This window comes from Apodemus sylvaticus, chromosome 4 (genome assembly GCF_947179515.1).
Source record: "Apodemus sylvaticus chromosome 4, mApoSyl1.1, whole genome shotgun sequence".
In the NCBI taxonomy this organism is placed as follows: domain Eukaryota; kingdom Metazoa; phylum Chordata; class Mammalia; order Rodentia; family Muridae; genus Apodemus; species Apodemus sylvaticus.
Window position 1 is genome coordinate 57,006,766 of NC_067475.1, and position 24,470 is coordinate 57,031,235.

Consider the following 24,470-nt stretch of genomic DNA (forward strand, 5'->3'; position numbering starts at 1 on the left):
TTTTTAAAGTTAAACAAATTTTCTCTTCTTAACCATTAAGGAAATATGGTCAGCTGTGTTGTCATGGTGTGCCTTATCACTCTGCACTGTAGAAACTATTTAAAAAAGAAAAATGTTCATGTTTCCAACCTGTGGGTCTTTATTTTGCAGTCATTATTGCATTATTTAGTAATTGTTCAGAGGGGGTGGGGGTTGGGGGTCACTTTGCACTCTCTGTTTTGGTATTTTGACTGCACTTTGAGATAGGAGCCAGATTTCTTCTGTGAATCACATTTGTTTTCATTGTATACATATTTTCTGTTTCTTTAGTATAAAGGATAGTGAGTGAATCCCAGCACTCAGGTAGAAGGAGGAGGAGGAGCAGAAGTTCAAGGTTATCCATGACTGGAGTTTTAGGCCAATCTGGGCTATACAAGACTCAGAAAATAAGAGGGATCTGGGACTTGTGATATAAAGATAATCTAAGACAAAGCAAGGGAGTGAAGAACAGGTATCCTTCCATTAGTACAGTTATTATCTGTTGTTTTCTTTGATTATTTCAGCAGACTTAACAGGTATTTTTATCTAGTAGAAATTGAGACCTTGATTGGCTACCAGTTGTCTCACAGTATTACTCTACTTGAGAATGGAATTTATGCTGTCATTCTGACTGTTTTCTGTATCGCCCCAAAGCTATAAACTGAGGTACCAAAGGCTGATACAAATAAATACATGTGTTCTAGATTTGTTTTCAGCATAGAGGGAATCTGAAAAGCACTGAGTGTGTTTTCTTTGGCCATAGATACTATCAGCATTAGGCTAATGGTTTCTTTGTAGAAAGGCAAGGCTGACCCTGGTTGTTGAATTCACATGTTTAATGTATCAGAATCATTCAACATTGTTGATAATTTTTGGAAAACATTCCCAGGCCCTTTTTTTTTGGGGGGGGGGGAAGGTGGGGTACGGTCTGAACAGGGTCCCACAGTAGCTCAGACTGGCCTTGAACTCTCAGTTCTCCTGCCTTAGCATCCTGAATGCTAGGATTGTAGACTGTGCCACCACAACATATTCAGGTTCAGTCTCTATAGAGAATTGGTAGATTTTATTGGAGCCTTGTTATTTTCAGTCTTAGCAGGATTCTGGTTCTCAGTCTGAAACTCTTCAAGATCTAAGTAGGTTTAGCAACCACCTCTACAAACCACCTAAAATGATGTAATGATTCCTGGAAGCTGCAGAGATAGTAGTTAGGCATAGCACAAGGACACCACTGCCTAGGAGTTTGTGTTCTCCAAATGAAGATACTTGTAAACTTCCCTGTTGTAGCTCTATTCCAATTCCATGTCATCTGCATTCTTTGTTTGGAATTCTGAAACTTGTGAGGGTCACAATAAAAGATAGGGAAAGCATTTAAAAGATAGAATTCTAGAAGAAAAGATGCTTCTAAAAAATGTTGGCCATCTTTTGCAGGGTTTAAACAGAGGTATACAATAAAGAGAGCCTAGCTAACTAACTACTGGTAGTGCAGGGACCGTTCAACCTTTAGATAGAGTATGAAACTAAAGTCTTAATAAACACTTGATGAGATGCTCAAAACTGAAGCTAAAGGACTGGCTCTGCCTAGGTTATAGGCAGTCCAACCTATTGATGGAATTCTTGGAGTAGCCTTCAAGGACTTCTGTTGACCAGGAATTCTATTAAGCTGTCGTAGGCCGCAGCTGCCTCTTTTCTGGAGCAGTCTGTGTTCAGGATTCTGGGAAACACACCAATTAGTACTAACTGCTCTGCTGTGGCCATTCTGATCAAGATTTCTTACTCCTCTTATGGGAAGTGGAGCTGCTGACCCCCGATTTTGTGATTCCACATAGCTTAGCATGACCTTCATGTTGAGTTGAGTTTTTTCTCCATGCAGTGCCTCCTAGATTGACAAACAACAAGGTTTTTGTCTTTATTCTCATCCTCATGTCAGACCACTATTTTGTACATGGGTCGTTGGGCCACAGTGTTCTGTATTGAGGATTTTATAACAGAGGTTCATAGGAGACAGCAGTGCTAGCAACTTCTAATCAACTGCCCACAACAGCTGTACACCCGTTGTACTGTCTCCCATTGTGTCCACTCTGCCAAAAATGCAGCTTTGAGTACAGTTCTATGAGCTTTCAAAGTTCTGAGAAGCCCTGACACCAAAGCTCCCAAATTCAGACACCACTTTGAAGTAAGACTGGGTTATCAGTTGGAAGAAGGCCATGGATTCCAGGGCCAAGGGCCTCACTGATTCTGTTCCACTAGACAGGCCGAAGTCCAAATTAAATTAGCCTGTACTAGCTGTAGCTCCAGACATTCCTGCTCACCACACCTTTTACTTCAAGGTCTTTCTCTTGATTTCTTCTGTTTCTTCTGTTCCTCGTATTCAAGTATTTTCTTTTGGAAATAGCCTGTGGATTCAAACAGGTTTTAGAGGGATCTAATTTGTTAGGCAGACTGATGCTTATAAGCTCAGAGTGAATGCAGTTCTGAAGTCTAATCTGTGAAATTATATGTCTATAATCTATTGGGAATTTGAGGCTACATAATGAGACTTTGTCTCAAAACAAACAAACAAAAATCCAGCAGGCCCCACAATCTGCCCTACTCACAAGCTCCAGGATATCTAGGCCCTCAGAGCATTCAAAAGGGGGCCTGCAAATAGTAATTAGCTCCAGAATAAAACAGGAGAGCCCAGGCTCTGAATGATAGACATCCCTACAAAATACCAGCCCCTGAAAGCATTTCCTCAGGTTACTGCTGTTTAGCCTCACTGATGGAAGTCACAACTATTGTATGTATGCTTAGATATTTTAAAACCTACTTTAATAGGGGTTTTTAAATGCTTTGCTCCCCCACGCATCCCCATCTGCTTCTAGTCTGCCTGCCACTGTAGAGAAATACTTTGGGGACTTGTTTTAAGGGAAACGTTTGCCCATGATTTGGTGGGGTCAGTGTATACCTGCAGGAGGATTCCTGCTCTTCTCCGCTTCCTGAATGAATAGAGAGAAAAGCTGTGTCTTCACAAACTTCTTCACAAATCGGCGCTTGGTCTTGGAGGTAACAGCCTTACAGAAGGATCGTTCTTGGAAATGGCCTTGTCCACTGGCTTCCCGTTTTATATAGGAGGCATAATGGCCCACAGTCTTGACAAAGAACTGTACAAAAGGGCCTGAAACATGCTCATTGATTTGTTCTGCAGCTACAGGAGACAATAAAATAAAATAAATCTTAGGTCAATAGACGGATGAAATTACCCAGATTCACCTCTAATTTTGGTTTTCATTGCTGTCCAGAAGTTCCCAGGAGAGTCATATAATCAGAATAAATAACTGATGTTATAGGAGTGTGAGCCTGAGATGGCTCATGCCTACAAACCTGAAAGAAGGATTGCTACAAGTCTGAGGCACATGCCTCAGAGAGGAGGTGCAGAGAGGGAGGAAGAGAGAAGCGAAGAGGGAAAAATAGGAATCTAGGAACCTGGGTATGGATTTTCTTTGATCTCTCAAAAAACAAAATCTCATATTCAGGATCTAGTCCCCTCACACAAGCTACTAAACAAGTTCATTTTACTGAACAAGTTGGAAATTTTTCCTCAAGCTCCCTGGAAAAGCCTAAAATCTTTAAAAGAGGAAGCAAGAACTTACTCTTTAACTCATTTATCCCTTGACCAAGAGAGTCCAAGATGTCATCCTGAAGTTTTGGTGGTAGGATGTCTTTCTCATCACCAACCTAGGAGAGAGCAGAGCTAGTGAGGTCAGGAAGAGGAGGAGAATGTGAGGACTATGAGAGTTCATGCCCTACTCTACCCCAAACCACTGTTCCATAGAGATGAACAGAAGCCATTTCTTTGCCTCCAGTTTCAACCCAAGCATGAGCAAGGGGTCCCCATCAGTGCATATTAGTTGCTTAAAAGTCACTGTCCCTGATTGCATCATAGAGGCCTCTGGGTTTTTGCTGAGGCCTCCTCATGAGGGGAAGACAACACAAGTCTTTTCCAAAGTGTCTGTTGAGATCAGTGAGACATCATGAGATTTAAAAGTCTGTTGATGGTAAGCCTACATATGCCCTGAATGCAAATACTTACCGACAATAAGAAGGTTCCTTCACAAAGATTCACTAACAGGACCTGAAATAAATATAGAATGACTTTATCTCTTCATAAATCTCAACTATCAACACCTTTTCTGCTCATGACTATACCTGAAGCCCAGGTAGTAGCAACATAAGCATTTTTAATTAGCATTTCCTGCCTGACATTTTTATTCCTTTTTTTCTAGAAACCTGAGTCCCCAGGTAGGAAGTGTGTGTGTGTGTGTGTGTGTGTGTGTGTGTGTGTGTGTGTGTGTGTGAAGGGAGCTGAGAAAAAATACCAAAGTGGAAGAGAAGTAAATTTAAACAAGTTAAAGTCATTCACTCAAAGCAGTAAGCATGCCAGGCATGCTGCATGCCTTTAACCCTAGTACTCTGGGATCCTGAGGCAAGCAGGAAGATTGACTTAAGTTCCAAACCTAGAATGGGCTACACAGAGTGACCCTGTGTTGTCATCATCAGTCATGATAATCATCAATAAATAAGTAAAAAGGAAAACACAAGTCATAGGACTTATAGAAACTACTTCCTAATTCAGAGCATGCCCAAGAGGTGTACACACTATTTGCTTTGCATGCTTTATTGTAGCAGTGTTTCTCTGTAAGGCAGGCACTACATTTTGCATATGAGATAAACTTAGAGAAGCCCTCTCAGATCCAAAGGAAACTCCCAATTCCCCAACTCCAAAAGGCAGTCCAAATATCCAGATGTAAGCTCATCCTAGACTATAGGAGGATTTCAGGTAGTTAGATAAAAGCCAGCATCCCTCAGAAAGTAGTAGAACCTATTCCCATCCTTGGAAAACAGTCATTTCCATTACTTCTAGCAGAAGGGACATGATGGTACCTGTGGTACCTATCACCCATCCTATCAAAGCCTGTGCTAGCCTCTGGGCTCCCTCAGTATCATGGGTATCTGTTATACATTTCAAAGTCCTCACTCACATACTAGCCCTTTCAGCTCTTCCCTAAGCTCCCATCTACTCATCTTCATATAAGCCAGCCATTCTCTGCTCTTGCTATTCTTACCCTTCTCCCCGCCACCCTTCTTACTATTCTCTCTTGCTATGCTCTATTATCTGTCACTTGCTATCTCACTCCACTATTCTCTCCTGCTTCCCTAGCCCTGGCCATGTCCAATCTGCTGGCTTTGTTCGGTCTACTTTCTAGCTCTGCCTGAGTATCTTCTAGATACCTCTGGGATATCATGAAACAGTCATGTTAGCAATTTCTTTAGTATGCCCTGGCATACAATTCCCAGAGGCCATGCTGCTGAGAAATAGCAGACTGGTTTCCAGGCCTAAATTGGGGTCTTTGGGATCACATCTCTCTCTCCTGTTCTTCTTCAACATGTCCTCGGCCTGTCCTCTGGTCAGCTCAAGGACAGAGGAAATCATGTTTTGATCTTTTGACACTTGCAACAACCACACGTACAATTGCCTAGGGGTCTATTAGAAGCTCCCTCAAATTGGCTGAGAGTGGGGGTTAGTAGTGCACATGCTTAGCATACCATTGCCTGGATACAAATAGTTAAAAACTGACAGCCTTGAAACTTCCATCTAGAAACTCGGCAAGGGAAGAACATGAGCCCAGTGTCAACAGGAAGAGGACAGGAAACGAAGCAAGGGGGCTATGCATGTATAGGCTGCAAGTGAGACAGCACAAGACCAAGCTTCTGGACCATCACCACAGAGCCTGAGAATCCTGCCGTGTAGACCATGAGACAGTCATGTTGCTGATTCCTCAGAGTATTATTAGCTAATTGGACCACTTCCAATGTTTAAATTAAAATCTTTTAAGTAGGATTAGATTTTGACATCTGAAAACTCATAAACTCGGACATTATTCCTTGGTTCTGCTTTGAGACAGGATCCTATGTAACCCAGGGTAGTACTGAACTCTGATCTTGATACCTTCACCTCCTGAGTTCTGCGATTTTAAGTATAAGATACCATAGCCACCCTGTATTAATTTTAAAACTAACACTCAAAAACAGCATCAATGACACTACTGAAATAATACCAATAGATACAGCTTTGCTCACCACTGAACCATAGTTCTCTGTATTCTGTATTGGCATTTACTGTCTATTTTGGGTCCCTATTTTCAGTTTCTAACCTGAGTCTTCATAATAGAATGAAGGATCCCTACATGTTCCTACTTCCAAATGTAAGAAAAGAGAAACTGGAAAATTTGCCAAAACATAGCCTGCACTGTAATTATCCACCATCAGAGAAGAGCTGAACTAGCCCAGGCCTGAAGCCACGTGTATCCATATGTTTGAATGCTTTGATGCAAGGAAAGCTGTTCTTTGGGTGATGGGAAGAAATGTACACATAAGTATTTTATGAGGTTGTTCCCAGAAGTCTTTTCAGTATTCTGGTCATAATGTCTATGGAGTAAGTCCTTTCAGGGAGCTTCTGTGGAGGATCAGAAAGCCTTGCTGCCCCCACCCCCACTCCACAACACACACACACACACCATATGGATTTCTTCCTTTATCAGTCTTGCCCATTTTTCAGAGCAGCTGCAAAGAAATAAAATAAGCAAAAGCTCTTAACTAGCAAGAGCCGGAGCCTTACTGGCCCTGTTTGTCTTCCTGCCTGGCTATCAGGGGAGGGGCCCCAGCTTTGGAAGAGAGAAGTTACATAACTTCCGGGGTTGAGACATTTTACCTTTTATTGCTAAAGTGGGGTTGATACCCTGCTCTAGTTAGTCATGGGGCTAAGGGTTGTTCACAGGGCATGTGTACTCAGCCCAAGAGCTGGAGAAACAAAAGGAAACATCCTTCTTTCCCTGCCAGTAGCACCATCTAAAGAAGGGCCTTTCTCTGAGTTCTATTGTGGCCTTATCTAAGCAGTAGGTTTGCTAGAACTTACCAACCTCTTTTGTAAAAGGGGAAATCCTCCTTCTAGGATTACCCCTCTCACTCCTTTAGTGCTTGCATCAAGATACCTCAATAGGTAACCAGTCTCTGCACTGTGAGTCAATGGTTAGCCAGGGCTGAGCTTTCCAGTCTGTCCTGTATTCAGCTGTAGTGGTATACTATCCTTAGATCAGAGTATATGTTTTGAGTTGTTGGTCCAACTTTGGGAGTAGATATATGCGATTACTTCCCATTTACACAACTGAACCCTCTTCCATGCCAGGATGATTGCCAAGAAACAAGAAGCAACAAATTCAAAGAGATTTAAATATATTCCATCATTACTCATCTGAGCTCTGAGCTATTCAGAAAGATGGTCCTTGTTGCAAATATCTTCATTTTCAAGACTTAACAGTTTACAAAAGGGCTTGTTTCCAAGGAATTTGAATATTAGTGGAGTGTACATTGTATAAGCCAGCTGTGATCATTCATGTAACTGAAAGCTCACCCACGTGATGGTTCAATAGAAATAATTAGCTAATAAGACAGTCTCACAAGCTCAGAATAAGCAACATCTTGCTTCCTAAACCCGAAAAGCAATCATTCAAGAGAAGAGGGCCAACTTTGACTGAACGAGGATGTGTGTCATGTGCCAAGCTGGCAGCTCAGCTATGTCATTTTCCCTAATCTCTAGCAACTGAAGACACTTATTCCCATTTTACTGATAAAGGAAATTCAGGTTTAAGGAGATGTAATGAGCCCCAAATCACACAGTTGCTGACAGTGGAACTGGAATACAAATCCAAGTCCACTGGGCTGGAGAGACGTCTCAGCGGTTAAGAGCACTGACTGCTCTTCCAGAAGTCCTGAGTTCAAATTCCAGCAACCACATGGTGGTTCGCAGCCATCTGTAATGAGATCTGATGCCCTCTTCTGGTGTGTCTGAAGAGAGCTACAGTGTACTTATATATAATAAATAAATAAAGATTAAAAAAATCCAAGCCCATCAATCTCTAAATCATGTACTCTTTTTGAGGAAGCTTACCTCTTCCATGGGACTGTCCATAACCTCCTGCTGAAAGCGCATCTGTACCCCAACCATGAAGGGGGTAGGGCAGCAGACAGTGGCCAGAAGGCTCTCAGGGACCACAGGGATGTATGTGTGTGCCCAACTAAATGGGTAAAGCAGAGCAGCTGCAGCATGGATACACTGAGACAGGGTACTGGAACACAGAACAGAGACGGTCAGCAAGGCTTCTGTGCCTATCCACTGGCTCGGAGCCCCACATCTATAGTAGCTACTGGCAATGTTCCGGTACTAGAAAAAATTCAAGTCTGGAAGCCATGCTGATCACAAAGCTTGTAGCTACTTGTTTCTAAGAGAAGGGTAGAAATCAGGATAGGCAAGGCTCCACTAACCAGGGCGGAAGGCGGGGGGGGGGGGGGGGGGGGGGCGGCTTTAATCTCTATTCCCAGCTAGTTCTCTCAAGTTATTACATGCTTTAAAAAAAAAAAAAAGGTGGCTCAGAAGAGGGGAGGGAGGAAGACATGCCTGCACTTAAACTGGGATATGATTGAGCCTCTGCTCTGCAAAGAACTGGGCTAACTAGAAGAATAACATTGTCCCTTCTTTGAAGAACTCAGAAGACAGTGAAGAAACAAGCCAGTTAACACCAGACTCTCTAGTGATGAGGCAGGGCCTCCATGCACAGCCATGTCCTCCCATGCCTCTCTGAAGCCATTTGAATGCTGCCACTTTAGCCCCCGAGTGAGCTTGGGAAATTCCTCTGTTCCAGGAACTCAAGAGATTCTGGAAAGTCCCACAGAGGTGACGCCTCAAGACCTTGCTCCATGGATTCCTCCTGTCATTACTATCCCAGTCACAATTCAGTTGCCTTCCTTACCCACACTATACCCAACCCCAGTCTCTGGCTTTCCTATTCTCCACTACTTCTTATGGCTTTTCATTTCTCCAGCCAAATTACCCCACACCCAAGGTCAATAAAAACACACATGCGGAAACCTTGGCATCAAGCAAGCACTTCCTGAGTTAGAAAGATCAAGTCTCTGATCTAACAAACTTGGCTGGTTGGAAGTCCCCTCCCACCTCCAGCCTCCAGAATCTGAAAACTCTGTGCGGGAAGAAAGTAGGGATTTATAATATTTCCTGGAGAAAGTTTGTTCCTGAGACTTCCTAAATACTGATCAGAAGTACCTAGTTGAAAACTGAGCCCAAGCTACCACAGAAACTTCCTCCACACAGGGCCCAGAGTAGAAGAACCAACTCCAAAACAAAAATGATACCCCTTCCCACAAGATTTAGCCTATGATAGTGTTCTTCTTGGTTGCTGATGATGTTACTATTTTTTAACAGACAGACCCCTGATCCCTGGCCAAACGTCCTTTCTTCCGGAACGCATGTCATTCCCTTGATCTTTTGTTGTTTGTCAACTTCCTTTTCTTCTTCTGAGTACCAGGACTCAGCTCAAAATTATTGTTTCTTGGTGGTTCAAACCTCCCAGCACTCAGTAGATAGAAGCAGGCAGATCTCTGTAAGGTCCAAACCAGCCAGGGCTTCACAGTCAATCTCCTACTGATTGTATCAATTTCTCTTCTCTGCCTGCCACATGTCTCTCCACATCCATTCTCTGTCTCAGATCCTCTCAAAAGCAGCAGCCAACACACGACAACTACCTGCTTCTGCTACACAGAGTATATACTCAACTGAGAACTGGTGGAATGTAGCAGCTAGTCCTCACCAGTCTGCACCTGACGGTGTAACTGGGTGTCTACCGCTGTGCAGAATCACCTATAGCCCTCATCGCAACCATATAAAGCTTGTCCACAACATTTACATTCTACAGAAAAATAAAAATGTGATCTTGACTTCAAAAAATTAAGAAGCTGACCTAAGGGAAACCATAGTTAAAGGTGGAAGAACAAGATGTGAAAGTCATTCTGCTGGTTTCAGTACATATTCTGAAAACCAATACATAAACCTTCATCTACTTAAGGGTAAACAGTCTTCTTGCTATCTGCTCAATGCTTGGCATCTGGCAAATAGCTGACATGCAATAAATACTTGTTGAGTGAGTTTACAAATGAATAGATTAGCATATCCTCCAAATCATTATACAACTTCCTGTCTTCTTCTATACCCTCTTCCCTCCCTCAGCCTAATCTTGAAAGGGCAGAATCATGTCTGCATTCACCCTGGCTGGCCAAGCCCATGCTATACCAGAAACACTCCATGTTCTTAGATTATAGTCAGGAAGCCATCAAGTTCAAGTCTGGAGATGGCTGGACAAGTTGGACTAGCTGTTTCTCTAGGTCTAAAATGCAATCCAGGAACTAGAAAGAAGAAAGTGCACACATGGGCCCTAGAATCTGACTGCCTTCAAGAAGTTCCAGTATATTCCCTTGACCCCAGGGATGCAGCTTTGGTGTGGCGAGTCAGTGGCTGAGCTTACCTGAGACCTTCTGCCAAAAAGATGATTTTTCTTTCCAGCACAGCAGAGGCAAAGATCTGAATAATCTGCTCCAAACGGAGACAGTGCAGCAAGACACTGAAGTCCACATGTTCAAGGTGGGAGTCTAGGGGCCGTGTCAGTGAGATGAACTATAGGAAAACCAGAGAGAAAGGGTTCAGTAAGAAAAGAAATCACAGACCCAGGGAAGGCCTATCCCATTGTTTCCCCAGGACAGATCTGATCCTAGCTCACCCATCAGTGGCTTCCTTCTGCTCTGAGGACAGCGGGGTCAAATCTTCACTGTGGCTCATGAGGTCCAGTCTGGGGAACATGCCTGTCCACATGCTTCACTGTGTACAGTCTTAAGCAGAGCTCTTCTCCTGCCTAAAGCCCGGCCTGAGTCGGGCTTCTCATGTATTGTTTCCCTTTCTTCATTATTATCCTTCAGCTCCAGAGGCCCACCTTGGTCATCTTAAGACTTCTCCTTTCTCTCATGCTGTACACTGCTTTTTCTTTCTTTGTGAGTGTCTGATCTTTAACTGTATGTTCACCTGTGTGTTTACTCATTTCCATACCTTCTGGTGCGCCTTCTCCACGAGACCTTTAGCTACATGAGGTTAGAAGCCATTTGCTTACCACTCTTAACCCAGAAAATGTATAACTTGACACAGCGTATGTCAGTACTCATTTTTTCCTTCAGTATTTTTCCAGCAGCTGAAAATGCCTAGTGACTCCCTGATTCTTCTGCAGGGATGACCAGATTTAAAGGTGCATGTGTAATTTCCAGTCTCAGAGATTCAGAATGGAATTCTACTTGCTGCCTTGAGCTCTTTAGTGACTTAGTTCTTCAAGAGATGGGTGTGGACTTAGGGGTGGGGATTAATGATAAGTAAAACAGATGGAAACTACAGGATAGAGATACAGGACCCACACAGATAATAGTTAGGTTAGTCACAGTGTAAGAGCAACTGGACATTTGCTGACCAGGAACAAACTTAGCCCCATACATGAGCACAGACAAAATTTAGCAGACTGAACAGTAAGCAGGTGCTGGTGGGCTTCAGGTTAGAAGGGAGAGTACTTTTGGGTGGTTTTTTTTTTTAGCTCTGCCAGTAATTCTAATGACTGGCTCAGCTTCCCTATACTTGAACCTGGTGAATGAGAGATTCAAGGTGAGAGGAACCAGCCAGGGAGAGGACTGCACATTTGTTAACCCACCTCCGTGCCTGAGTCAGGAATGAAGCTCTTAAGGGTGACTGTCTTTCCAGGTGCAGGAAAGGCTGCCTCTCGGAGACCTTGCATGAATGGGTAGATGACAGCCATGGAGATCTGATGCCTTTTCTCTACTTCATCCAATATCTGCATGGAAAGGACCACAGAAAGGAAGTCTTAGAGGGATTCTACTGAATACCCAATACTCTCACACTGGTCCTGTCTGTTCTCTAGTGTTTTCTAGGCCCCTCTACTAACTGGCTTCCATCTCCTGGACCAAACCTACTTTTCAAAGACTTCTTTTGATTTTCTCTCATAGTCCTACCTCTCCTAACACCGACATGAGACTACTAAGCCTAGCATGGCATGTTGGCACTGGCTGGATTCGGAGCCTAGAAGCCTAACTTTCTGAGTATCACTGTTCCATTTCCTCTGGACTGTCATCAGGGTGAGGCTGCCATCAGCGCTCAGTGTAATCCACAGAAGTAAGATCCACCCAAGCAGAAGCCACTGGAGTTCCTCTCCTACACCCAGAATTCTTCTGGCTACCAAGACAGGTCAAGTCCATTTTGGGAGACTGCCTTGATCATAGCCCTAGCAACACTAATCACCAATTTCTCTTCTAACCTCACCAGAGTTAGGGTAACTATGGGGATCCTTACAGTATATTATTTGCCTTCAGACTTGTAGGGTAAATCTCTTTTGTGAAAAATTTCCATGTTATACCTCATCTGAGCCTCATGGCAACCAGGAAGATCTGAGGAAGAATAGACAATAGCTCTTTCTTCAGGAGAAATAACCTTCTAGATTTCCTTGAAATAGGGTTGAGCCCAGGTCCCTGCTGTCTCAGTTTTACCCAATATACTTGATGCTGGCTGGGCTATCAGGAAGGCACTCTACCAAGAGCTCAAGTTGCAAGGCACGTTGCCAGGCAGAGCCGGAGAGCTGAACAGGCCTGCCTAACAGGCTCCAAGGAATTTTGTCCTAACCCTACCTTGGAGAACAAGCCGAAGCAGCCGATGCAGCTGATGATGCAGTATACTTTGGGAAGGCGAGGACCAGGACCGGCAGGCTGGGGAGGGACAAGAATTTCCTTCAGGGCCGCAGCCTCCACAAGAGTTTCTCCCACTTGAGACTAATGGGACAAAAGGTGGAGTGCTGCAGATGGGACCAGTCAATGAGTTGGATGGAGAAAGATCTGTGTGATTCTGTTCATGGAACAGAGAGAAGGGTCAAAACAGCCATCAAAGTCAAAAGATGACGATTAGTTTACAACTGCCACATTGTGCAACCAGTCCAAGTGTCTCTCAACAAATAAAAAGAAAAAGATAGTGTGTTATATAAACAAAATGGAGTATTATTCGGCAAATAAGAAGAATGAAATTATGACAAATGGATATAGTTGGCAAAAGAAACTAGGCACAGAATGTGTTTTCTATCTCATAGGCAGGATTTGGATTTTAGACATAAAATTGGATCAATGGTTAAGAACATTTGCTGCTTTTGCAAATGTCCCAGCACCTACACTGCAGTGTAAAATAAGACATAAACAAAAAACATGGTGGGCTGGAGATGTGCCCCAGTGGTTATGAGCACATGTAGCTCTCCCAGAGGATCCAAATTCAGTTCCCAGCACCCACACTGGATGGCTCACATCCATCTTTTACTCCAGCTCAGGGGATGTCCCTTCTTTGGCTTCATAAGTTACACACACACACACACACACACACACACACACACACACATGTAGACATAATTAAAAATAAAATAGGTCTTTAAAAATTAGAGACAAGAGGGCTGTAGCAATGGCTCAATGGTTAAGAACATTTGCTGCTTTTGCAAATGTCCCAGCACCTACACTGCAGTTCACAACCACTTGTAACTAACTCCAGTTCCAGAGAATCTAGCTCCCTATTCTGTCATCCAAGGGCAACAGGCACAGTGCACTTAAATACATGCAGTCAAACACTCACACACTTTTAAAAAAATAAAGAAAAATGTTTAAAAACATGAAATTAGATAGGTGTTTGGGAAGAGAAAAGGAACTGGTGTGGTGGGCATAGTAATTATGATTCAAGTACATGGATTACACATAAAAACTATGAAGCCTATTTGTTTATACAATGGGATACAATGGGTATATGCTGAGAACAGGAGGAAGAGGGAAAGGTGGGGGGAGAAGGAGAGGGAGGAAGGAGGTGGTAGTGGCAGTCTTCTGGGGCTAGAAAACCAACGGTAAACACTGACTCATGGCCAACGTGAGCTTAAGTTCAGTGAGAACAAAAACAAGTTTGTCTTAGCCACAAGGAAATGTCTAGAGAGGAAAGGGTTGTAAAGGTGTCTAGAGAGTCCTTGTCCTGGAAGCAAAGAATTAAACCTCATCATTCAAATCTCAGCGTGTCTGGGAGGCTCCATGGAACAAGGCAAGCAGGCATGAATAGAGAAGACTATGAGAAAGTCCAACCGGACTCTCACTGTGTGTAGAACTGTTGAGCTGAGCAAGCACAGGCCAGAGCCTCTTGGCAGCAGAGGGGAGGGGCAGCATGTCCTTGTTCTTGTGGGATTCCAAAAGGGACACTAACATGGCGCTATGTGCTGCCGCGTACTCTTCCTATAAGCACCACTCCCACTGAGCCTGAGCTTTTGTAGCTGAGGCTTCAGGGAGCCCAGCCATGGAGCTGAACAGTCTGCAGAGAGGAAGGGGCAGTTCTGAGTAGCACCAACCAGGAGGCGCCTGCAGTATCCGATCTTCCTGCTCCCATCCACATTGGTCAGGACGAATGAGAAGGTCTCCCTAAGAGAGAGCAGACCAATGGTGTGCATTCGCTCACTAGATTCTAAACCAAGAGTGAAGTCAGCATCAGAGGAGAGGGAAGGAAGACAAAGGGGAGTTGGTGATTAATCATGGGGACAATCACCGCAGTCACTTACTAAGCACTTGATGGTGTCAAGTTCTAATGCATCACCTCATCTGAGACTCAAATGAACCTTTTTTGAGGAAGATTCAGTTATTATCACCACTTTAAAGACCAGGTGAGTAAGGCTCTGAGATTACTTCTTATTTAAAAATTGAAGACATGGTCTACTTCCAGTGTTCATGATGTAAGAACCTTTTCTATATTGTACAGGCCAAAGTCTTTCTCTCCAGTCCAGAGTGGGGAAAAAAAAAAGACTATAAGACTATCTCTTCTAGGAACAGGTAAGAGATTCTAAAAGTCTTCAGAGAAAGGTCAAGTCACAGCTTTAATTATTTGTCTAAAGGATCCCAGGCAAAATATTTCCCTGGCAAAAACTCATCATTCATACCAGGTGAGGGGACACCAAGAGCCACACATGTGGCCTTCCATCCAAACCTGATACCCTTGCCTGCAGGCGGAGTGGTTACCTTGGATACTCCGTGAGTGGTGCCCACTCATTCCCATCAGGGAAGCAGAACAAAGGGATGGCGCTGAGAAGCCGCTCCTCCTCCTCCTGCTGACCTCGGAGCATGTTCTCCCTCTGTAAGGGAAAGACAGTGGAATTCAGACAGAGAAGCAGAGGTCAGAAGGCTGTCAGTCTTCTTTCCCACCCGCATGGAGTACCAAGGTGCCTTTGGTTGGTACCACACAGTCTGAACTCTAGGTCTAGCTGGAAGGACCTCAAAGAGAAAGCAATTTGTTCTGGGCCACATCAATATAACACTGGGCTGGAATTCAGTATCATGAGGATTTACATATTCAAAGGGGAGGTTAGAAAGGTCAGCTGGACCAACATCCTGAGAAGGTGGCAACAGAGAGAAACCACATCACAGAAAAGAAGCAACCCGTCCAGTTGCTACACCTGCTAACATGAGAGGCTGGTAAGAAGGGGACCTTGCGCCTCACCCAGTACATGATCAGACAAGAAGACCTCTAATACTTTGGGAATCTGATCTTGGGCTGTGCTTGAGTCTGGGTCCTGCTTGATTCTCTTCAACACAACCAGGAAGGCCACATTTTCTTAGGAGTTCCAGCAGAAGCTGGTTTTTTTCTGGAGGAAAAGGTGACCGAGACGGAATTTGGAAGAACTAGAGGGTTCCCAAAGGGGCAAGAGCACAAGGCTTGTTTCCCTGCTCCAGAAGTTCAGTCAGTCCCTCACAAAGCAGTCAGACCTAGATTCTCTGGGTGATTACAGAAAACTAGGGCTGGGCTACAAAAGAAACTAGAGCAGTGAGCTCAGGGCTAGAGCCCCGGCAGCGTGGTAAGACACAGAACTCCTCTCGTACCTTTTAAATACAACTCTATCCTCCCCCTCAGGCCCTCTCCTCTCCCTCCATCCTTACCTTGGGAAACTGGTAGGTGATTGTGGGTTCATACTCATCTCCTAAACGCTTTTTCTTTAAAGAAACAACAAGAAGATATTCAAAGAAGTGCTGGCCTCCAGCATAGCTGGATGGAGAGGGCTCCTGGATCCTTTCTGGTTCTGTAACAGCTTCCCCGGAATTGTTCTGGGATTGTCCTAAAATGGAGATGCAAAGGCCCCTTGAGTATTCCTTCTATCCTTCATTCTGTGGTGTGTGTGAGAGAATCTGGGTAACAACCATGCTTCAAGGCTATAGTGCCAAGCCTGACCAGGCACCACCTGGCACCAAGCAGAACAGGAGCCAAGTGGGCAGTTTCCATACCTGCCCTGGGAAACTTGAAACCGTGGAGTGACACAGGAAGAAAAGAAAATACTGATGTAGAAACAGAGGAGCCATGGTGTGGAAGTTCTTGGAGGCCTGATGCCTGACACTGTACAGTCTGCCTGTTGTAGCACTTCTGGGTATTTTGTGAGTTCTGAGTAAATTTGTACTAAATAATCATAGTAGGCACATAGGGCTTTTTTTTTTTTTTTTTTTTTTTGTAACCATAACAAGACCTCCGCCACAGACATGACTAGCTCTGCAAACTGACAGGATAGTCCTCCTGGCTTGATCACATGGAGGCCATGTGGATTTGAGCATATGAAGGGAAAAGAGGTTCACTACAGGAGGAATCAGCCCATAAAAGGATCATCCGAAAAAGGAAGTAGGCAATCCAGTTCTGACCTGCTCGAAGTCGTGGCAAGTGATTTCGGAGCAGCCTGAGGGTTCGGCCTACCCCTTGTCCTTCCATCGTTCTGAGCTTTGGGGGCATGACTGTTCTTTCTCCTTCAGGCTGGCCACAAAAAGCCCGAGGAAGTGCCTTCTGCTCTGGTCTCCAATCGCAGCTTTACTGAGCTGAACCATGAGCTGTCTCCCAAAGCCGGAGAGCAGTTTCCATCCTGTGTACTCCGTAGTTGAGCAAGAAGGATGTGAAAGGAGCCACGAGGCAGCCTAGTGTGGGCACTGACAGAAGCAGCATCCTGGCACTACAGCTCAGATCTTGGCTCCTCCCAAGAGCCCCAGGGTGTGGTAACAGAAAAGGTCATGAGCAAACATCTCAAGGCACAGCTGCTTCTGGGCTAAGGGCTTTGAATTCCAGTGCTTGCAGACCGTGTGGTGAGTTTATTTACAACCCCAGGCAGTGAGGCATGCCTGGACTCCACTCGGGTGCCTCGTGGGGCACAGTACAGGTATTTAACATCCCCCATCCTGCATTGCTCACCATCACCTTTTCAAGTAATCATCAGAAGCTGCAAAGTCCCACCAGACCAACTGGCAAATTCTAAAACATCCAGGACCTCCAGGAACACAGGACTGAACACTTCTTGCAGCCAAGATGCCACTGCCTTGCCCTGATTCAGATAAGTAGACTTGCCCTTTCTCTAAATGTATTAATAACTTGTAGCGAGAGAGGGTGTCCTAGGAATCAACAGATCGTCTTCTGATGGTGTAAAGAACAAAGCCCACCTCTGAGATGCCCAGATAAACAGAATAGCTGTGAAGGTGATTCCTATATCCCCTGGCTCTGTAAAATCTGTCCTGATCTAAGGCATAGATCACTCTCACTATTCCAGGGTTCCAGCAGAATCCTTTCTCTCATAATCTTTACTAAAAGGAAGCAATGACTCAGGAAATCATCGCCAATTTAGAGTAGGAGCCTGGTTGTATCAGCAGCTGTAATGGTACAGAACATCTTTACCCCTCCCCCACTCTTGCTCAGCCTTTCTTCTGGTTGGGCGGGGACAAGCTAAGCAGCAGACTCAGTACTGTGTCGAGAGGTTGAGGAAGAGGAGAAAAGTAGTCACTGATAACCTGGGTTTCTAATAGAAAGTTCTGGATAAAGAGATGTACAGGATAAGAGGGAAGAGCTTTTGCCAGGAAGTAACTTAATAGGGGAGGCGAAGAAGCAAAAGGATCTGGTGCCAGTGCCTGTCACCCCTGCAAAGAATTAGCAGCCCTCTGGAGGGAGTGTGCTGCTAGGTAAGAAGGAAGGCTGTCACCCTGCTCCTACAAGCACTAGAACTGTGGCACCAGTAAAATGCAGGACTCAAACACCCAGCATTGACTTGTGGGGGAAACACCAATCATAGTACAGATGATGAGAGTTGGACTCTTGAGAATGGGGAAGCAGGACACCCCAGGAATTCCTTGTGTCTTACTTATACCCTGTATAGACATGTTGCAGAGTTATTACTGGTTGCCTTAAGGAACGAGCACATACCTAGTACAGAAGGGAAAACCGAGGCATTAAGTCACTCGGAGGCAATTGAAAATGAACAGGATCTGTACAAAGTGAACGTCATAAAGGTTCCAAATCCAGGCTCAGGCCTTCTGGTGTATCACACAGTCAACATCTCATGGAAGGGAGGGGTGGGGTGGGGTGGGATGGGTGGTGAGCAAATGGCTTGCAGGGCCAGAGTCATCTTCCTGGTCATCTGAGAACCTCAGGAAATGTCTTTTCCTCAGTCCTTGGTGCTGCCTTTTCACTCCATTTCCTCCTGCCTTATCAGGAGAAACAAGGGGACAGCAATGTCAGAAGTCCCAGACCAAAGACAAGTAACTAGGCCTTTCGGCTGAGGCTCAAGAAATCCAACAGAGTGTTTTCTCCTTCCCCTTTCAAACGAGGTTCTCACAGGAACGCCCAAGAAGGACCAATATGCATCAAAATCCTGCGCAATAGAGAGCTCCTCTCTTGATCCCGATGCCCTGGAATGGATTATTGTCCTCAATTTTAATTGAGGGAGGAGCCACACTTCTAGGGAAGTTAGGAGTCTGGTTACACTTGTTCCACCACCAGGAAGCCCCTCCCACAACCACCTGAAGGAAAAAGAGGGCACCTTAGGGAACCTTGACCAGAAAAGCTGTTGTTTGTTCTTTGCTAAACTGCTAGCAACCCAGAATCACCATAACAGTCTTCCCTAACAGTATTTTAAACACACACATACACACACACACACACACACACACACACACACACACACCTTTAAGACAAAACTGCCTGAGCCAATGAACTAGAAGGGGAAATCCCCCAGGAAACAGGAGGACAGCAAGAAAGATGAAAGAGTCACACCCATATGACCTGACAGGTGCTAAACTTGTGACCAGGTACATATAAACTGTTGGCCTTCCTGTTCCTCAACCACAAGGACAGTCTTCCAGGTGCCTTTGCTAGCCATATGCTGCCGTGGGGGTGAGGTGGAAAACAACTGAAATATGTCCTCTGAGCCCCAGGAAGCAGACCCCAGCCATGCAGCAGCAGATTACCCAGATCTAGGAAGCCCAAGAAAATCAAGCCAGAACTCTGTAGCAAAAAGAGGACTTATCTCCTCCCTACAGACTGCTCCAGCCATGACAGCCCCGTCCCTGGCATGCAGGCGGAAGAGGCACGTGCAGGAACAACCACCTCTGGAGAAGGAGGGTGGCAGAAGCAAGGAGGGACAAAGAGCAGGTCAGTCACACGTCCCTGCAGTTCCGAGAAGGAAGCACTGATCTCAGCTCTGAGGCCTCATAGAGAGGAGGCCACTGATGTCTTCACCTGCAAAAGCAGGAAGGGGTGAGCTCTCTGCGAATGACCCTTACACATCTTTTCTTTTCCTCTCCCCTCCCCTCCCCTCCCCTCCCCTCCCCTCCCCTCCCCTCTCCTCTCCTCTCTTCTCCCACAGGCTCTGTCTGAGCAAACCCAGGGGGTAACAGCTCAGGCATAGCACTGGCCAGACACAAACAGCAACAGATGTTTGTTGAATGAATGGACACATTAATGAATCCTAATTGTCCTTCTTCCAAGTCCCAGTGCTCCAGATATGGAGAAAGGAAATGGATGACACATCTAATTTCATCTCTACTATCCACCCTAGACAGGGAAAAGATTCCCATTTTACAGGTCAGCACTCAAGGTCAGGAAACAGCTGAGCTGATCTACCTGGCTGCCCTAATGAGATCAGTGCTAAGGGCTTGCGGTGACCAGTTTTTGTGATGTGGTTCTCTGCAAGGCAGGGACAAGCTGGCTTCCAGGAACTGGAAAAACAAAAAACAAAAAACAAAACAAAACAAAACAAAACAAAACAAAACAAAACAAAAAAAAAACCGCCAGCTAAGTAGGGAAGGGAAGCACCTCCCAGAGGGCTTGTCAGCCTAAGCTCTTTAGCCTTAAAGTGGCTGCACCACAAGCTTCCTGGATATAAGGACACGTGGCCCTTGGGGCTCCACAACCGTTGTAGGTTTCTGGCCACCAGGCTCCCCCTTGACCCAGCAGGTCTGTCCGCTTGTTGACCTCTACCTGCTCCCCTGAGCTTACCTGCCTCCTGCTCAGCCCTCCCAGATCACGCCTAAATTGCTCCACATCCCTGACCCCAGTGCCCCACAGAGTCTATAGTCCGCCCTCTCTCCCCCGCGCGCTGTGGCCCGCACTAACCCCGCTGGCCGCGCTTCAGTCTCAGGCTGGCTCGGAGGCGGCGGCCGAGTCCGTCCATGGCCCCTCCAGTGCCCGGCGCCAGCTCCCACGTCCGCGCCAGCCCCGCCCCCCCAAATCCTTGACCTTCTTGGGGCCCTGGAACTTTCGCTTTCACGCGGGAGGCGCAGGGAGGGGGTGGAGCGGGACAGCGCACCTTCCGGGCTTCTGTCCAACCCCTGGTGCACCTGGGCTGGCTGCTTTTCTCGGGTCCCCACCCTACCCCCCTGCGCCTTGGGGAACCAGAGGGCGCCCGCGTGTCCATCCGGGAGGGGCGGTACCATGTCACTGTCACCCTCTGAAACTTCACATTCTGAAACACTCTGGTAGGTGCCTAAAGTGACCCCCTACCCCCAGGGTAAGGACTGGAAGAACCTTCTCCAGGGTGTTTCCAAACTTGGCCAAGGTGTAGAACTTTCAAACCACAAGCCCTTCCAACCAACTCCTCTGCGCCTGTCCTTGCAACTATTCAGAGATGCAGGCTACTTTCAGATCTTTGTCTTCTCTACCTAGGCACTCCTGGAAAGGGGCTGGAGAGGTGGATTAAGGTAGTGACCCCGCCTTCCATTTGATTTTGTTAGTCCACAGATGAACATAAGGAGGATAATACTTGCCTGGCTGCCATAAAGATTTCTCAATGTCAGAGAGTGGGATTAAAAAAACTTTCTGTAAACTTATATGATATAAATGTAAAGGATTCCTAAGGCCAGTGTTGTAAAGCATCCCCCTTCTAGCTCCAGAGAACAATGCAGCCATCCACCTGTTCTCTCCTCACCTCCACTGACTTCTAAAGAGGCCCAGGTTTTAAACTGCAGTCATAAACTATGACACTGTGATAAGCACCTGCTGGGGTTTCTGGGATACACCCTTTCCTCCTCCCAGGGCAGGACAGGTATCTACCTGTAAGAGTCAGCTTGAACCCTTTATGCTCACCAAGGTCTTAACCTTGACTTCAGGAATGAGAGGCAAACTAAAGCAAAAACCCACAAAGACGACTGATCCACAGTCCTCTTCAGTCTCTCCATGACTCATCCCCAGGTGACTCTACAGTCTGGACAACCAGACCTTGCATTAAACTGACCACCCTGAGCAGAGGTCCTATGAGTTGCCGTTACTTTAGGTGTAAGCAACTTGCACTTAATTTTAATTATATAATTTAGTTTTGATTGCCATCCTCTGGATTCTTGCATGAAATAACATGAAAGGACGTGGCTGTCCCCAAGTGCCTTGTCTTATGACATCTGGAGCTTCTCTGTCTCTCATAAGAGAAGGAACTGCTCAGGAAAACCTTGTCCAACTTGTTGATACTCTTGTGCTCTTGTGTCTTAATTGGGCCAATCTAAGTTACAGTGTTCCCAAGTAGAGCTTTCTTTCTTAAAACAAAACAAAACAAACAAAAACAAAAACAGATGATTAGAGTACTTGTATACCAAGAAGACAGGGACAAGAAGATTAATGGAAACTGTTGAACGAGTCTTTATGTGGAAACAACCTCATCTCACAGGTTCATTAATACAAAAATAGATGAATTGTGGAATATGTATACAATTGTGCATTAATGTAGCAATAAAAGTAAACAATCCCTCAGTGCATGCAGTATTTTGCCCATACTTACAAGTACGAACAAGAGATACCAGATATAAAAGAGATATGCTTCAGATTATATAAAGCTTGAAACAGACAAAACTCACACATAGGATGAGCAGTCAGGATAGTACATCCTTTAGGGAGGAAGGAGGAAATAATGGCTGGGGAAAACCATGAGACCTCTGGTGGGGTTTTGTATGCCTATAAGGATATTCACTAGGTGGCCATTCTTTGCACTAAAGATTTAGGAACGTTGCATAGTTGTATGAGACTTTTGCTTAGTGTAATATCAGGATGTCAGTTAATGACAGCCGAGAAATGGAGGTGGAAAGGGCCAAGAATGAAATGAAAAATTATTGAAATGTGAGGAAGTAAAACCTACATTTCTGAGAAGTATGAATAACAGCAGAAGAAAAGTTCATTGTCCTAGGTTTTAAGGGATGTTTGTGTTTAACTTGGTGGGCTATTTGAGAAAGACAACAAAGCATTTGTGGGCAGATAGGAATGTCTCTGTCCCCCTTGTAACAAGCCCACTTCTCCCCATATATTCCTGTTTCTACTTTCATGGATTTTTTTTTAAAGTTAGGTTTTGCATGTGAGAAAAAAAAATTTGTAGTATTTATCTTTCTAAGTCTGGTTATTTTATTTATATGGTGATCTCCACTGCATTTGTTTTCTTGAATATGCCATATTTTTATCTTCTTCAAGGTTGAATAATATTTCAGTGTGGATATGCCACATTTTTTATCCATTCATACTATGAATGGGTATATAGGCTGTTTCCATAATTTGGCTATTTTATACAGTCAAGCAATGGGCATGGGTCCATAGATATCCCCAGGGCTTCATGTCATGAGAAGTGGGAAAGAAGAAACCTGTCAGCTGGGAACTCAGTGGAAGTTTTTGCCAGTAGGCAAGCAGGAATTCCAGCCCGATTACCAAGTACCTAAGGCCATTTCCCTCCCAGCCATAATCTTGCAGATTTTCTAGGAGAAAAAAGGAGAGGGATTCTAAGTAACCTTTTGGGAAGTTGCTTAAGAGTCAACAAGGTTCTCTGTCTCTGTCTCTCTGTTTCTGTCTCTTTTTCTCTGTGATCTGGGCATGCATCATTTCTTCTGAGTACTTCTCATTCTCATAATAATGCTTAAGCCTATATTAAAATTATCATTACACAGATTTCTAACTCCGTTTCACTATACTGCCAGTCTCAAAATTCGCCCTCCGTGTCAAGGCCCTCAGCTCCAATTTGGCGAGAGTCGAAGTTCTTACAAGTCTAGGAGAACTGAAGCTGGCGAAGGTGGCAATGCGGGCTGTCACCACTGACATCCCCTTTACACGTTGCGTCTGCTCCCTCAGGTCTACACCCAAGAGTGGCTTAAGACTATGTGGTAATTCCAGTCTTAGTTTTCTGAGGGCCCTCCACTGTGATTTCCATAGTGGTTATACTAGTTTCCGTTTCTATCAGAAGTGTTTCCTTTCTCCTACATTCTTTTCTTTCTTTACTGTTATCTTCTTGATGATGATTATGACTAAAGTGAGATGTAATCTCAGTAATGAGATGTAATCTAATTTTGATTAGAATTTCCTTATGACTAAGAATGTTTGAACATTAAAAAATTGCATTCCTTGGAAATCTATATTTCTTCTTGTGAGAACTGAGATAGATGTGGTGAATAAACACGGGTAATTAGTTTAACACTTGGGAGGCAGAGTCAGGAGAATCAGAGTTTCAAAGTCATAACTACACAAGGAGTTAGAAGCCAGCCTGGGCTACATGAGACCCTGTCTCAAAAGATAATAAACAAGCACCAACAAAAGCTAGACCATTGCTACATCTGAACTACACATCTTTAAAGACCTGCCCTAGGTGACCCACTTCTATTAACCAGATTCTCCACATAAGGTTGAGTGCCAGATGTTTAAACATATGAACCTATTTAGAAAATTTTAGACTCAAAGCACAGCATTTCGCCCCAGATACTCAGAGTCTGAAGATAGTCTCACAATGCAAAACTCATTCAGTCCTCGTCGCCCCTCCCCAGGGAGTCAGAGCTGCGGGCAAATGTGTTTGCTCCCTTCTCTGTGTAGCCTTTCTGCTTCTCTGTGCTTCACAGGGGCATTGTCATCCTTACTCTAACTCCTATGCTCTTCCCTTTTCCCATGATAGGGTCTGTGCTTTGTTAACTTGACTGCTCACACATAGGAAGCTTCTAATCAGCCATCTTATCCCCAAAGTCTAAAGTTTTGCTTTAATTGGAAGGAAATTAAACAGAAAAGGAGCAAAAGAAATAAATATAGATTTGATAAGTTTACAAATAAGAACGGGAAAGCACTAGAGACCTTCGCTTCTGTAAAGGCCAAGGTTTCCTCCTCCCCTCTACTCTCTACCCACTCACCTCCAGCCTGGCTTTTAAGCTAAAGAAAAACCTTCTCT

General features: G+C 44.8%; 1 protein-coding gene across 6 annotated transcripts; it reads right to left on the reverse strand.

The window, feature by feature from the left end:
• Nucleotides 1-1,899: 1,899 nt before the first annotated feature.
• Nucleotides 1,900-20,566, reverse strand: Dennd2d (DENN domain containing 2D). Of its 6 annotated transcripts, none has more exons than XM_052179513.1 (12): nt 20,414-20,566; nt 15,940-16,115; nt 15,025-15,137; nt 14,364-14,433; nt 12,634-12,711; nt 11,646-11,786; nt 10,428-10,576; nt 8,003-8,180; nt 4,088-4,129; nt 3,648-3,732; nt 2,963-3,202; nt 1,900-2,411 (listed from the first exon to the last, which is right to left on the reverse strand). In XM_052179513.1, exons 1-12 carry the CDS (start codon nt 20,469-20,471, stop codon nt 2,341-2,343), a joined length of 1,401 nt encoding a protein of 466 aa, XP_052035473.1. In that variant the 5' UTR covers nt 20,472-20,566; the 3' UTR covers nt 1,900-2,340. The 6 variants fall into 6 exon arrangements, with proteins under 6 accessions (XP_052035473.1, XP_052035474.1, XP_052035472.1 ...); XM_052179514.1 differs by lacking the exon at nt 20,414-20,566 and adding an exon at nt 18,224-18,343; XM_052179512.1 differs by lacking the exon at nt 20,414-20,566 and adding an exon at nt 16,687-18,164.
• Nucleotides 20,567-24,470: the final 3,904 nt, after the last annotated feature.

Excerpts from the sequence above, each read along its gene's own strand:
- Dennd2d (XM_052179512.1), bottom strand. The coding sequence starts at position 16,774 with ATGCCCCCAAAGCTCAGAACGATGGAAGGACAAGGGGTAGGCCGAACC. Across the intron at positions 16,116-16,686 it reads CTTGCCACGACTTCGAGCAG|GACAATCCCAGAACAATTCC; the intron begins GTCAGAACTGGA and ends TCTCCATTTTAG. Across the intron at positions 14,434-15,024 it reads CCACTCACGGAGTATCCAAG|GGAGACCTTCTCATTCGTCC; the intron begins GTAACCACTCCG and ends GCTCTCTCTTAG.